The 15,308-nt window shown below is 38.9% G+C and overlaps 1 protein-coding gene across 6 annotated transcripts in view; it reads left to right on the forward strand.

Moving 5' to 3' along the window:
• Positions 1–15,308, forward strand: part of lama2 (laminin, alpha 2) — a 192,011-nt gene that overhangs the window by 58,290 nt on the left and 118,413 nt on the right. For all 6 annotated transcript variants that reach the window (XM_058613746.1, XM_058613747.1, XM_058613749.1 and 3 more), the window contains exons 8-14: positions 5,230–5,347; positions 7,116–7,294; positions 8,070–8,169; positions 8,511–8,568; positions 10,229–10,331; positions 10,572–10,712; positions 14,653–14,817. In XM_058613746.1, the coding sequence (XP_058469729.1) occupies positions 5,230–5,347; positions 7,116–7,294; positions 8,070–8,169; positions 8,511–8,568; positions 10,229–10,331; positions 10,572–10,712; positions 14,653–14,817 (864 nt within the window). The remainder of the gene's footprint in view (positions 1–5,229; positions 5,348–7,115; positions 7,295–8,069; positions 8,170–8,510; positions 8,569–10,228; positions 10,332–10,571; positions 10,713–14,652; positions 14,818–15,308) is intronic.

Genomic DNA, 15,308 nt, shown 5'->3' on the forward strand with positions numbered 1-15,308 from the left:
TACAGTCATGTTGGGATTAAAAAAAGTACTCAAACTAGCTTGTTGTTAGTTCAATTATTGGTAGATTGTTCATTAATGTGGACAATTTAATAATTCTTAAATGAAAATAACCCACCAGCATACAGTCCTAGTGATTTATTTTGAAGTGCCACAAGATAGCGGGGCGCCTGCTTTATCAAGTTATACCAGGACCACATCATTTTAAAATGAGTTTATTTACATTAAAATGGTCACTGAAAAATACATAATCTAACAAAATGTTTCTTATGAAAATGTGAAATTATTTTTATTTTATTTTACAGACATGTTTTTAATTAACAAACACAATTATAGCACATATACATTATTTTGTTGCAAGATAATCATGTATTATTGTCCTGTGATACCTTACATTAAAGATAATTGTTGTACTTATTTTTGTGTCAAACTTGATTCACAGTTGAGTGGAATCAAATTTTAAAAGGTGGATTCTCAAATATCCAGGATTTGGTCGACACACAAACGCACCTTAGAAGAAGAATTCAGATTTTCTGCTCTAAGTCGTCACCTTTAAGTTTATTTTCGACACTATTGTACACTATCTATGTGTGTACATAGATGTAGTTTCAGTAATAAGACTGAGTGGGCTGATAATATCTTAAAGTCCAGCAGATTTATTCATTTTCTTATGTACATTTTGAAAAGAGTTTTGTTTCTTGGACGGTGTACACAGTATACTATTGTTCATACTGTATATTATATGTTGGGCTGAAGATCAACTTGATCACTGCATTCTCTTGTATTCTCATTGTAATTTTGTGCAAATCAAATCAAACCTTCAGTTCCCACCAGACGCGCATGTCTCTAACTTTGATACGAGTTCAGCCACCCGTGCAGGAAAGCTGTGGGCAGACGATCAGGAAAAGCAGAAGGTGAAGTCCTGTGAGATGAGTTGTTGACAATCATCTACCCTATAGAACTTTTTTATTTTTTTTTCTATTTTTTTTTTAGATGCACACTCAGCACAAAGGCAGCCTAAAGCCAGATTTTCTTTTTCTTTTTTTCTTTTCGAGCGTTGTGTCTTAGATAAAAGGGGCAAATTCACTCGTGCCAACAAATCCAAACTTGGCTCCGGCTGTGCTATTGTAATACTCTCCTCTCAGCTAAATCTGACAATCCCCACATCCACCGATTTACAGAGTCCCAAATTGAATTACTGAACCTCGAAGTTGGCAAATTTCCTGCTACGTTCCGCTTTAACTGTGTTTAGTTCTGAATTCATTTGTCTCCCGAGAGGGCGACTGTGAGCCCGTACTGCGACCCACAGACCGTCTGGAAAGTGAACCGGGGTTCTTTTCTCGCAGTCGTCTCTCCTGTGGGTACATAGTTGTTTCATAGGCTTTCAGTGGGGTCACGTCTACTGGTAATTACCTGTTTCTGCCCCGTTTTATTTTCACTTTAATGTGAACGTTCTGGTGTCAAATGAGGTGGAGAACAATTTATTGTAGCCGCTGCTCACCTCGATTACAAATTCTTAGTTTCTGGCTTAAAATGGTGCAATTTAAATGTAAACAAATGTCCGTCAGCACCACATAAATCTCTCTGTGTTTCTCTACCTGCGCTGCACCCAGGTAGGGATTTTTATTTTGAGGTCGAGACGTGACTGAAAACACAAAGAAAAAAGTTTCAGGAGTTAATTCCACTGCTGTTTGTTTGAGGGGATAAAGGCTTTGTTGTCCCCACCCACCCCTGCACTGCTGCTGGATACACACAAACACTCCCTCTGTCAGGTCTGATAGTTTTACTCAACGGAGCCTGTTTTTCAGATGAAGAACGCAGCATATGAATATAAAATATGAATTGCCAAACAAAGGAAGAGTATTAGAGTATTTTTTTTATGTAAACAAAAATTGAAAGAAAGAGAGATTAAATCAGAATTCTGAGATTAAATATAGAATTCTGAGATTAAAATCTATTCTCTGAGATTAAAGTCTATATTCTCAGATTAAAGTCTATACTCTGAGATTAAATTATATTCTGAGATTAAAGTCAGAATTCTAACATTAAAGGGGACATATTATACCCTATTTCCCCCATTAAAATAGTTCCCTGGTGTCCTAATGAACATGTCAGTGACATGCCTTGGTCAAAATACCATAAGGATGAAGCACAATAGCATTTCAATAACCCTGCTAAACCCGCCCCTTTCAGAACGCTCGGTTTTCGTGCATGGTCCCTTTATATGCAAATGAGACACAGGCAAACACACACCCACTTCTTCCAGGGGGTTTCTGATTTGTCCTTTTTACAGCTCTCACTCGCTCAGCTGCTTCTCGTCTCCCCCTCCCTCCACTAGTTCTCTGACAATATCAACATGGCAGCATGCGCAGAAAACAGCGAGAGTGCCGTCAAAGGAAGAGACGTCCTACATAAGGATCGAGCCGAACAGTGCCGAACTGTAAATCAGTTAAATACACTTAGGAACAGCACAGCTGATCGCCACCGCTGATCGCCAGCAGCGCGCGGCGATCTGAATAAACTGGCGCTGTATCAGACCGGTGACTGTATGCTCCGGAGCTGGCGATCAGTTTAGGCAGCTCGCCGCTCGCCGCTCGCCGCTGGCGATCAGCGGTGGCGATCAGCTGTGCTGTCCCTATGTATCCATGTGTCGGAGGTCTGTTCCTGTGACGGCACTCACACATACAGCGCCAGTTTAGGCAGCTCACTGTTCGCCGCTGGCGATCAGCGGTGCTGTCTTTTTAACTGATTTTCACAGAGAGTGCAGCACCGCTGATCGCCAGTGGCTAACGGCATAAACGGCCGCTGTATGTGATTGTATCAGACTGAGTCTGTGCTCCGGTCATGGAGGACGTACTGAACAAATATTTTTAATTAGGACGTGTCAGAATGGTCAGTTATGAGCTCCATGTGACCTTTTCTTAAAAATGTGTGTGTTTGTACGTCGGTGAAATACGTTCGCTGACTAAATACGGTGACCGCTGGCCGCAGTCTGATGCGAAGTGGTGCGAACACACGTTTGCTGACTTTATCCGGAACATTAGCTTCATATATAAAATCCTCTGAGGCTGGAAGTTTGTGCTCCACTGTGCAGCCACCAACAGCACACTTGTCCCGCCACGTTGACATAATACCGCTCTTCCTCCCTCGTCTGCACTCTCGCAGGGACAAGGTGGAGCTAAGGTGGAGCTCTCGAAGTAAACTTACTGGTGGGGCGGTAACATTCGCGGTGAAATGCGCATGCTGACGTCATAAGCGCAGGGAATTCAACATCGAGTGTTTTATCGCCTATACTTACACTAAGGGGAACCACGAAAACATGACGGAGTATTCTTTTTCCACACTTTGGTGACTGGTAGGGCCCCCAGAGTCCCAAATATAAGTTTTAAAATGGTTTAAAAGTTGATTTTGCATAATATGTCCCCTTTAAAGTCTATACTCTGAGATTAAAGTCTATATTCTGTGATTAAAGTCAGAATTCTGAGATTAGTGTGAATTCTGAATTTTTCCTCAGAATTCTGGGATTTTTTTTTTTCACATGTGTCACTAATACTCTTTTGTAGATAACTTCATCAACAACAACAACAAAATCAGCAAAAGTTACACACTGAAGCTTTAAATCATGAATAGTTAAACTATTATTTTTTTTAAGATAATTCTGAGATGAACGTCACAAATGTAGGAGAAAAATAAGGAACCACATCGTTGTAATCGCAGCATGGACGCTGCTGCTTTATATTTACCGGATACAAGATGAAATTATACTTTCATTCAAATGCAGAACACGCTGAAGTGCAGATTTATGTGTGAGACAGAGACGGCGGTGTGCAGGACAGACCTGAGCTGTGAGCGGAGTTGACCAGCACATAAGACGAGTAAAGTGGGGAGCAGACGGACGAGGCGGGGGGGCTGAGTGAAGCTGCAGAACAGTAGAGATGAGCTTGTTTGCGGCGAGGCGGGGAAACACAGGTTACTCTGAGGGAAAAATTACACCAGGACGAACAATTCCTCGCAGCTGAGAGTGTGTGTGTGTGGCTGAAGGAACCGTGTGGTGAAGAGGATTTGATGAATGGCAGGTGTGTGGAGATAATCACACAACACACACACGTCTGTATCGACTTTGAGGAGACGTCGCCGTTAATCAGGCTTTTTTTTTTTTTAAAGAGCACCGTACAATGATTTGAATAGCTCTTGTTTTTCGCCTTGTGTTCCCAGGTGAACACCATCTCATAAATGAGTGACTCTAATCTCATCTCACACAACCTAAACTTTTACGCTAAGTAGCCCAACAGCATGTTATCATCTCCAGAAGTTGAAGTTGTCGCCCAGCAAGAGTGAAGCAGGCTGCGGTCAGTGCGTCCTGACATCACTGGTGCTTCAGGTGTGGTTTAAACTGCACGACCACAAACCCAAATAACCTGACTTGCTGATGTTGTGTCATTTAGAGATTGACATGTTTATTACCTGTACTTTTTGGTAATTCTGGAAATTCTTGTTTGATTACAGTAATAGCCAAATGACTGTGAAGCAGGTGTTGTTGTTTTTTTAATCATGTTTGTCCATGAAGGGCTGCGACGGTTATTCCATCAATCGATTACTAAATTAATCATAAACTATTTTGATCATTGGTTAATCCATGTGGGTGTTTTTCTTTCTTTTGTCACCAAACTGATCCATCAATCTGATTAATTAAAGCCTACTTCTCTTATGATGATGATCTGAATACTCGCTTGCTAAAATAAAAGGAAAAAAAAGTTGTTTTAAACTATAATCTGTAACCTTGAGAGAGAAACTTAAACAAATGTTATTTTAAACGTATGTTTTCTACTGTTCAAATTTCAAATTTAACGCGCAAAATCTGGTGTTCATGTACAACTACAGTGTTTTTTCTTCATTTTAAATTGTTAATACACTATTTTTATTGTGGAAAAATGGGCAAAAGCACTGACTCACAGGACATTTTCTGGCCTTTTTATGGTTAAAATAAGCAAAAAAAACAAACAGACATTTTGAGACTTTTGAGAAATTAAGTATTATTATTTTACTTTATTTTTTATTGAGATATCACCCAGCCCCACTAAGACTGGATTCTGGACCAGCAAATTAGTGTTTTCAGATTTTTTTTTACAATAACACTCATCGACTTTTTAACACTTTTCTTTCCACGTGTAATTGATAAATCTGTGAAACTCCGCTAATGTGTGTCTTTCATGTAATTGTGTGTGGTTGCAGAAGTTTAGCTGCGAGTGCGAGCACCACACGTGCGGGGAGAGCTGCGATCGTTGTTGCCCTGGTTACCACCAGCAGCCCTGGATGGCGGGGACCTTCCTGACTCGCCATATGTGTGAACGTAAGAAAAAGAACACACACAACAGCAGCAGCAGCAGCAGCAGTCCATCCACGACACGACTGTTCCAACCAAAATCAAACTTCCCTCACTTGAAATGCTCTTTGTTTGACGCCTACGTTTATGGTAATGTGGCCACACACCACATGTTACCTGTTAAAATACCTGTTGTATCGCTGTATTTCTGTAATATCACCACTTTTCTGAGGCCGTCAAAAGTCACCTTTACAGCCATTAACCTTCATCGACTGCGCAGCAGCCGAGCAATTAGGTTGGAGGCTTCCACCTGTCATCATAAAACCAGGGTTACAGCGTATAATCTTCATTTTATCTCACACGGGCGACGCCTTCTAACAGTCGCCCGACTGCGACGGCGTCCTCTTCCACTGACACTGACGAGGCGTTAAAAAGTGCTAGTAAAGGAACGTGACAGGATTAACTGAGAGACTCCGACTCCCGATATACCCTCAAAGGTCATCGGTGCCAATTGTGAGGAACAAGTTCTCAGGGTAAAAGTGACCTTTGAGCACATTCCCACCGAAAACACGGCCGCGGACACTCACTGTGTTGGTCGTGAACTGTCTTATGTTATATGTTGTTTCTAAAATAAATAAAAGAAAAGGAAAAAAACACTATACACAAAAATTCAGAGGATCCAGGAATATCACTTGGCCTCACATGAGAAAATCCATTAAAATACAACAGATTTTACACATTTGTTATGTAATAATTATTTTCATGATCAATTAGTCTCTCGGCTATGTCCTTAATTTATCAATAAGTTGTTGTCCACACAGCAAAAATACTCATTTAGTGTCATAAAGGGACAAAGACCAGAAAAGAAGTTTCTTGTGGATTTATCAGTTCTTTGTTGCAACGCTGAATACACACAACATTAGCAGCCACATGCTGTGGTGTTATTTAATGTATACAATTACATATTTGTTGTATTAATGTTGTATTTTTACTTTTTTAAGAAGTGGAAAATTCTGCGCAATTTTTGGAAAAACGTTTTTATTTGACTGAAAATTGGGGATTTTGTTTGTATTAATGTATTAAATCTTTATTTTTTAAAGCTTAAGTTTTAAGACAGTCAATAAGAGTTGTTTCCTTTAATTTAAGTTGTGTGCATCTGCAAGCAACGATCAACGAGTTATATCTCAGACAGTTAAAATCACATTTTTTAAATTGGCTAAATATCAAAAATGTCCAAAAAAAATAAATATATCAAGATAATTTTTTGCCAATATTGCCCGCTCTTCCTCCAGATTTTTTTTTACTGCGTGGCTTAGATTTGGTGACATTGCCATTTAAAAATGATAATTGTGACAGTGAAAATACAATGATTATAAAAGTGCATTTTTATGTAACGTTTACTGTTAAAAAAAAAGGCCCCTGAAAATCTTCACATTATCAAATCTAACCCTCGTTAAAAAAAAAGGTTTGGACACCCCTGTTATAAGTCTTTACGTGAAACTTGTCTTTTTTGTTCATGTTTCATCCTGACATGAATTGATTTCTGTTAATATTGAATTCAGCACAACTTCCTGCTTTAAAAATACATTAATGAAGAGATTTCAAGTTTCAGACTCAAAGAAAAGGAACATACTCTCTGTAACTGAGAGATATACAGTGAAACAAAGCTTGTGGTCACTTTCTGTTTATTTTAAACTTGTGTCGAATAAGAAGTAAAAAGGATCACTCCTCTTTGCTTCATGCTCCGTCTTTGGACTGAAAAGGTGTGTTTGTGTTTTTTGTGTTCATTTTCCAGAGTGTAACTGCCACAGTAAAGCGGAGGAGTGCTTCTTTAATCAGACTGTCGCAGACCTGTCACTCAGCCTGGACATGCACGGCAAATACAGAGGGGGCGGGGTCTGCGTTGGCTGCCGTGACAACACCGGGGGCGTCAACTGTCAGAGCTGCGTTGCTGGGTACTACAGACCTGCTGGGGTACGTCCCATATATATATATCTGTATATTTACAGGTGTTTAAAACATATCAACAGAGGCTATAAGAATGTGCATTACAGAATGTCTTATATCCTCTTTTTCTGATCACATGACTATATATAAACACATATGAGCAAAAAGTACTCAAATTTTATTTTGAATCGGATTGAATTTGTGACATTTTGGAAAAAAAAAAAAAAACTGTACTGTATGTTGTGACTTCTGTACGGAAGAGTATTAGTGCCACAAGTTGAAGAACAAATTGAAAGAATAAATAAAACAGCATGAATTCTGAGAAAAAAAGTATTTTTCTCTAATTATGACTTTAGTCTCAGAATTATGGCTTTTTCTTTAATCTCAGAATGATGACGTTGTCTTTAATCTCAGAATGATGACGTTGTCTTTAATCTCAGAATGATGACGTTTTCTTTGATTTTAGAATTATTACCTTTTTCTCGAATTATGACTTTAATCTCAGAATTTGACTTACATGTCATGCTTTTTTATTTTTTATTTTTTATTTAATTTTTAATTTTTTTAAATAATACTCTTCCGTACTTCTGCACAATTATCACTACTCTTGTATTTTTTTTTTTTTTTTTTTTTTAAATATGCAATATAAAATGAATCACGGAAAAACACATTTTGTAAAGCCTGAAGTTGAGACCTATAAACACACCCACAGGATGTCCATATAAGGATGGAGGTTAAAGAAAAAGTCTGCTTCTTTCTTCCTTTCTTTCTTTCTTTCTTTCTTTCTTTTTTACCTGACCAGGTGAGGCCGGAGGAGGAGAATCCCTGTGAACCGTGCTCATGTGACGTGCACGGTTCTGTCAGCCAGTCGTGTGTGGCAGATTCAAACCAGGCTTCTCCCTGTACGCATACCCGTACTTTATCTTTCTATCTTTCTGTTTTATTTTAGTCTCTTTGTGGACGAAGGTTCAGAGTAAATACAAGCACATTTTTAATTCATTTCAAAGTGACACATTTCATTGATTTCTTTTTTTGTGTGTGCCCCTCTGTGAAACGAACTGAGCAACTATTTTTATTACTGATAATTTTACTTCGCTTTGTTTTTTGACTGTTTTTAAGTTGAGAAAGTGGAGCTATTTCAAGTGCACAAACTTCAAACCCAGATATTCTTTCTCTTTCACTCACACTGTTTTATTTTTTTTTTTTTTATGTGTGTGTGTGTGTGTGTGTGTTTGATTGACAGCCCAGCAAGAAGGGTCATGCTGGTGTAAGGAGGGTTTTGGGGGTCAACGATGTGACAGGTGAGACCAACACACACACACACAGATAAAGACATAGACACATAGTGACAGGTGAGCAGAAACTTTCAGCTGTTGTCTTTTCCAATTAGTGTTTCAGCAATTACTGGATTTTCACTCAGGTTCATTATATGTATTATAATAAAACTCTGTGAAGCTGTATTTTGTACCTTACTTCAGTGGTTCTTAAAATGAGGTGCAGGGACTCAGAGTGTTTTATATACAGTACATACATGTAGACTGTATGTAAAAAGCGGACGTGGTCTTCTTGTAAAAAAAAAAAAAAACACCTGCAAACAGGCACATGTTGGACCTGTCTTCTCCTGTCATCTACTTCCCTCTAAATGGGAACAGCATTTATAAAATCTACATCATGTTCTATTAATGAAGACCTGAAACTAGTGATTGAGACGCTTAACGCTTCAAGACAATGATTATGTTAAATCAAGTGAGATATAGACGCACATTTTCCACTCTTTTGCTTTTAATGAAGGATTAATGTTACATTTATACAGCATCTAGGTCAGGGGTGGGTAAAACAAAGTTTTAAAGAAATAATAATCATCCATCCCATGTACCACATGCATACCATTTATATTTTAAAGGTAAAAGTGCTGTAAAAATACATACAGAATATTTTATGGTACATTTCCTGTCCTGTGTTTATTCAAAAATAAAAGTCTGGGTGTTTTTTACAACAGTAGTTAAATGCTATTAAAGTGAAGGTTCACAACTGATATTTGGTTTGTATCTGTAGTAACTTTGTATAGCTTCTCCACAGACCCTGAGTATTTTTGTGAAAAAATATCCAAATGTCCACTTTTACCCAAGGTAACTTTTATGTTTTTGAGACGCTCGTCTTATCTCAGATTATATTATATCCCAGTGTTGAGCAAGAGTCAATTTAAGGTCACCTGTGAGGATGTCACGGGCCGGATTAATCTGGTTTGTGGGCTGTATGCGGCCCCTGGGCCTTATGTTGCCCATGTGTGATCTAGCATATTTTTAGCATTAAATTTCACTCTGACCTCACACTATTAATTAAATACATACTGTTTCTTTTCTTTTTTCTTTTTTTTTTAAAGTTTGATTAGTTGTTTTTCTGTTTTCTGAAATTGCTATAATTCATTAAACTCATGGACTTTGTCACCAATAATAGCCACCAAGAAAATCTTTACTGGTTTAAAAACGCAGTGTCTAAATCAAAAAGAGCTCTGAATCACAGCTATAAATCTGTCAGTGAGGTGCTCCATCTTAATTTGTTGTGTTTTATTGCTATAATTACTCGTTGTAGTATGATCTATCTCACTGGAGGCTTTGTGTGGCTCAGTGTAAAAGCTGAGACAACTTTTCCTCCAACTATTTAATGAGTCGCCCTCAGACACAGAACGCCGTCTTTAAAATCACTTTCCCCTAAAATGTTCTTTAATAGACTCGCCTCGGTTCACTCTCCCCGTTAATTAGGAAGTTGCTTCTTTGTGCTTTTGCTTGCGAGATTGCACAGATCGTCCACACGGTCCACAACCTCGAGGCTCGGCGAGCGACTCGGAGCATTTTGAGCCAAAAAGGACGCAGCGGACCCGACTATTCTCTGGTCTTGATGCCATGTCTCTTGTGTCCTTCTTCATCTTTTATTACTGTTATTACACTCATTTGTGTGCAGGTGTGCCGTGGGTTACATGGGCTACCCGTCCTGTCAGCGCTGTAACTGCAGCGTGGAAGGGAGCGCCAACGATGACCCGTGTATAACACCCTGCGTGTGCAAGGTACACACACACACACACACACACACACACACACAAATAACGACAAGTACTCTGTGCTAACCTCTCTGGCCTTGTCATCATTATCCTCAGCACATTAACACTGCAATATCATGGCTTGTGCTCATAACTTCAGTTAGAGGGCAGCCCATAAACTTTGTTGCAGCTTCCATTTTCTCCTCCTTTATCTCTCGCTCTCTCTCCCTCACTCTCTCTCACTCTCTGTCTGACTTCCTCCTGTAGGAGAATGTAGAGGGAGAAGATTGCGACCGTTGTAAACTGGGATTCTACAACCTGAACGGTGACAATCGGCGCGGCTGTGAGAAGTGCTCGTGTATGGGTGTTTCCAGTCACTGCTCCGCCTCCAGCTGGACCTATCAGAATGTAGGCACCTGCTGTACACACACACACACACAGCTTGCCTTTTCTAGGACACTGCATTGACTTCCACTCATGGAGTAGTCCATCCATTGAAACTCGTCCCTGTCAGAAATGGTGTGCTATGACTTTTCTAAGAGTTTCAAGTTACCATGGCGACAAAAATCACAAAAAACAGGGAAATGAATGGAGGAAGAATCAGAAACTTGGAGCCTCACCGCGTCGTCACACTTTCACGTAGAGACGTGGTTGAAACTTTAAATAGGTCACAAGACTTGTAACTTTTTTCACTTAAATCCATTTGTTGATATCTATTACGGTTTTTAAACAGTAGCAGTTAAGGTGTTATACTTTTTTTTTCTAGATTTAGAATGAGTGTGTATTGTGCCGTTAGAGTGGTGCACTCTAGCTGAAGTTTTAAAGGTTGATTCCACAAAAAACACTCATAACTAAATACTTCCAAGTTTTAAAGGTTCAATCCATCCAACTGTTGCTCCACATATACTCCATCACTAGCTCAAGTCCTGCACCTGGCAGCATTGGCACCAAGAATCAGAATCAAGAATTCTTACCCTAACCTTATGAACCACAACTTAAATCTGAACCCCTAATCTTGACCAGTTCCTCCGAAATCAGGTTCTGCCTCGTTTGGACCAGGTTTTGGTCAGTGTTTGTGCTCAGTCATAACAGCATTTCTATTTCCTAGAAGAAGAAAAAAAAGAAAACAAACTTAGATAAGTTGCTGAAATAAAGAGGTAAACATCTTGTATAAAGTACCTTAAAGGTATATTTGAGTAAAAGTACGAGTATCTTACCAGAAAATGACTTTGGTAGAAGTTGAAGTCACTTTTTTAAGTAAAAGTCTTAAAGTTTATGACATTTACTTTACTTAATTAATCTGATATAAAATGTCCTTAAGTTTTAGAAGTAAAAGTATCAAAAAAGTGAGGGGAAGGGTGAGTTTGTGGGTTCAATTCCTGGCTCTGCTAGTCTGTATGTGTCCTTGAGCAAGACGACAAGCTCATCAAGACTAGACTTTTGTGAATGTGATATCCGTCATGAGGGAGTTTCTTCAGTTTTTGGACATAAAGGTGCCACTGATTAGATTTCCATGTTCAAAGGTCAAAGCCGCTGAGATGTCGCGCCACAGAGCACGACATCTCAGCAACACCTCCGAGTTAACTTCTCTAAACTCGGCACAAATATTTACTCAAAAAAACTGACAAAAGAACTGATTAGATTTTCCGTGGTTAAAGGTCAAGGTCACAATGACTGCACACGGTGGAAATGTTACCCTATACCTTAGCAAGTCACAAACGTTCACATAAAATTGCAAATTCACTGTTCTGTCAGCTATTCTGTGTCATAATTCAGGGACTAAACAATGGATTATGACCTTATTTTCCACAACATGTTGTCTGTATGCTCAAGTATGAGATATATATATGTGTATATATATATATATATATATACATATGTATATATATATATATGTATATATATATATATATATATGTATATACATATGTATATATATATATATGATATTGTGGAGTGAGCAGTATATGTCTCATTTATTTATATAATTTTCATAAAGGCACAAGATTTACTTCACTGATTGTAAAGCAGGTACATAGAAATTGTACAAAATTTTAAAAGAGATGGAAAAAATTATAACATTAAATAAATTAAATGACTAAAATAAAAGATAAATGATATATATATGTGTGTATATATATATATATATATATATACATATATATCATTTATCTTTTTTTAGTCATTTAATTTAATTTAATTTAATTTAATTTAATATATATATATATAAAGGGTCACACGGTGGTGTAATGGTTAGCACTCTCGCCTTGCAGCGAGAAGACCCGGGTTCGAGCCCCGGTTGGAACAAGGGCCTTTCTGCATGAAGTTTGCATGTTCTCCCCGTGTGTGCGTGGGTTCTCTCCGGGTTCTCCGGCTTCCTCCCACAGTCCAAAAAAAAACATGCAATGTGGGGATAGGTAAATTGGACACTCTAAATTGACCATAGGAGTGAGTGTGAGAGTGAATGGTTGTTTGTCTCTATCTGTGTGTGGCCCTGCGATGGACTGGCGAACTGTCCAGGGTGTACCCCGCCTATCGCCCGATGTAGCTGAGATTGGCACAGCACCCCCCGCGACCCTCTGGCAGAGGATAAAGCGGTAGATGATGACTGACTGACTGATATATATATATAAAAATGTATAGAAATACAATTATTTATTAGGATACAGAGGAGAAAAAAGAGGGGATGAACTCAAAGATGTTTTTTTCAGCAGTGAGGAAAAGTGCTCTTCCTCACTGCTGTGGTTTAATAACGTCCCTGTGCCCTGCAGACACAAAGTGCAAAATGATTAATTAATCTGGCCGCAGGTTTCTGGAATAGCAAATGTGAAAGGCAGCTGGAAATGAATAAAGACAGAATCACCGTCATATCATCTCAGGGTGCGGTGGCGGAGTAACAACAGGTTATTTAGGAGGAAAAGCAAAAAGACAAATGTTTACCAAAGAGGGTAAAGAGAGTAAAGAGAGGGGGAAGTGGAGGAGAATTGAGAAAATGAAGTTAAGAAAGAAAGAAGAAGAGGATTAGACGGGGAAAGGAGAAGAGTGACGACAAGACAACAGGCGAGCGAGGAGGAGGAGAGAGGTGAAAAGAGGAAAACAGTGTTTGACTGACAGGCGGTGTGGGAGAAGAGGGGAGAGGAGATGTTGACAGGATGACAGCTCTGATTTAGACACTGATAGTGTGTGTGTGTGTGCGCATGTGTGTGTGTGTGTGTTCCAAAGGAGAAGCCAAGGTCAGGTTAATTGCAACGACAGATGTGTGTCTGGCCGTCTCTCTGACACACACACACACACACACACACACAGTCCTTCTGGAGTTGGAATAAACCGTGTCTCCAGGTGTTTGTTGTAAGAGACTTCATGTATCTTATATCTGACTGACTGATGCATTGCTCTACTCCTCTGTGTAAACGTGAAAACGTACAATCTTTTATTGTTTCCATTTTTATAAAGAATAGAAGAGCGAGAACTCTGCTCCTGAGGGTGATACTCGCTGAACCCAAACAGCGTGGATTCAAGAGGGAGTAAAAAAAAAAACAACAACCTCCAAACAGCCGAACAGATCAGCACTCAGTCATCATGAAGATTAAGAAAAATACCTGCCAAGTTTGGTCATTGAATAAATCTGTCGAAACAGCAGCAAAGCAAAAACATATTTTGATTTATTTAACTTATGTGCAAGGCAAATTATGATGTTACAACTCCCGCCTGTTATAAACATGCTGTAGTAACTGTTTTTAATCATATAAAGATGATTATATAATGATTATTATATATATAAAAAAGCCACAATTCTGAGAAAAAAGTCAGAATTTAGTGAAAAAATTTGAAAATTTGGAGAAAAAAAGTGCAGAATGTGCATATTAGGAAAAATAATATGGATTTGTAGCTATTTGAAGTCTTGGAAATTATTTGTCTGATGCAAGTACACTGCTCAACAAACTATATAACATTAATCTTTTATTGTTTTTGATATTTCTTATGCAGAAAATACACATATTATATCCTAAAGGGCTAAAGTTCTGACTGGTCTGCATTTATTGTCATAGCATGGTCGTATTAAACTTTAACTTTTAAGGTTTTGGGTATAAAGGCTTCTTTTATTCACTCACTGAAGGTTTCACTTTTTTTTTTTACAACCCATTAAAAAAAGTGATTCTCAATCCTTGGGGTCACGACCCCTGTTGGGCGTCTGATTGGTTCGGTGTGTTGCGCCTCTAAAAAGTTTAACAACCGCTGCAGTAAAACACTGTGTTAGTTAATAAAATGTTAAAACTTATTTTCTCTTTTGCCTCCTCCTCCTCCTCCTCCTCCTCCTCCTCCTCCTCCTGAATGTTTCCCCCTGCAGGAATCCACGCTGACCGGCTGGCACCTGATTGGAGACACGGGAGGGAGGGTGTGGTCCGTGCACAGAGACACGCCTCCATATCTGAGCGTCCGGCACGCGGACGTCGCGCGTGATCTTGGCTCGGCCTACTACTGGAACGCACCTGGACTTTTCCTCGGGAACAAGGTTAGACGCAAACGCTCGCTCAAGTTTACCAGTGGTCATGTGTAGCGGTGTCAAATGATCGCGTTAATTTGCGATTAATGCATATTTAGTGCGTTATGTTTTTTAATCACGCATTTCAAATCTACTGTTGAATGAATGAATTTAAATGAAAATACCTCAAGTTGAGGGCTTTTCTCAGTCATTTTTAGGTGAGATTAAAAAAGGGAGTAATTAAATCAATTAATTACAGATCATAATGAATTAATCTCTCCTTTTTTTAAATCTATTGACAGCACGAGTCATGTGACACTGAATCCTGGTGCTGCGGCAAGGAGGAGTTCACATGCGTGTTTCGCAAAAGTCATTTACATACTCGATAATGTCGTTAAAACCCAAACGAAGATACTGTCTCAAAGGATGTATATCGCCCACCTCTCCTGAAGCGTCTTTCATTTTTCACCTTTGAAAGCCATGCCAGCGCAGTCATAATAGGCTTCTGTGCATCAGCACAT

This window comes from Solea solea, chromosome 17 (assembly GCF_958295425.1).
Source record: "Solea solea chromosome 17, fSolSol10.1, whole genome shotgun sequence".
Classification (NCBI taxonomy): Eukaryota; Metazoa; Chordata; class Actinopteri; order Pleuronectiformes; family Soleidae; genus Solea; species Solea solea.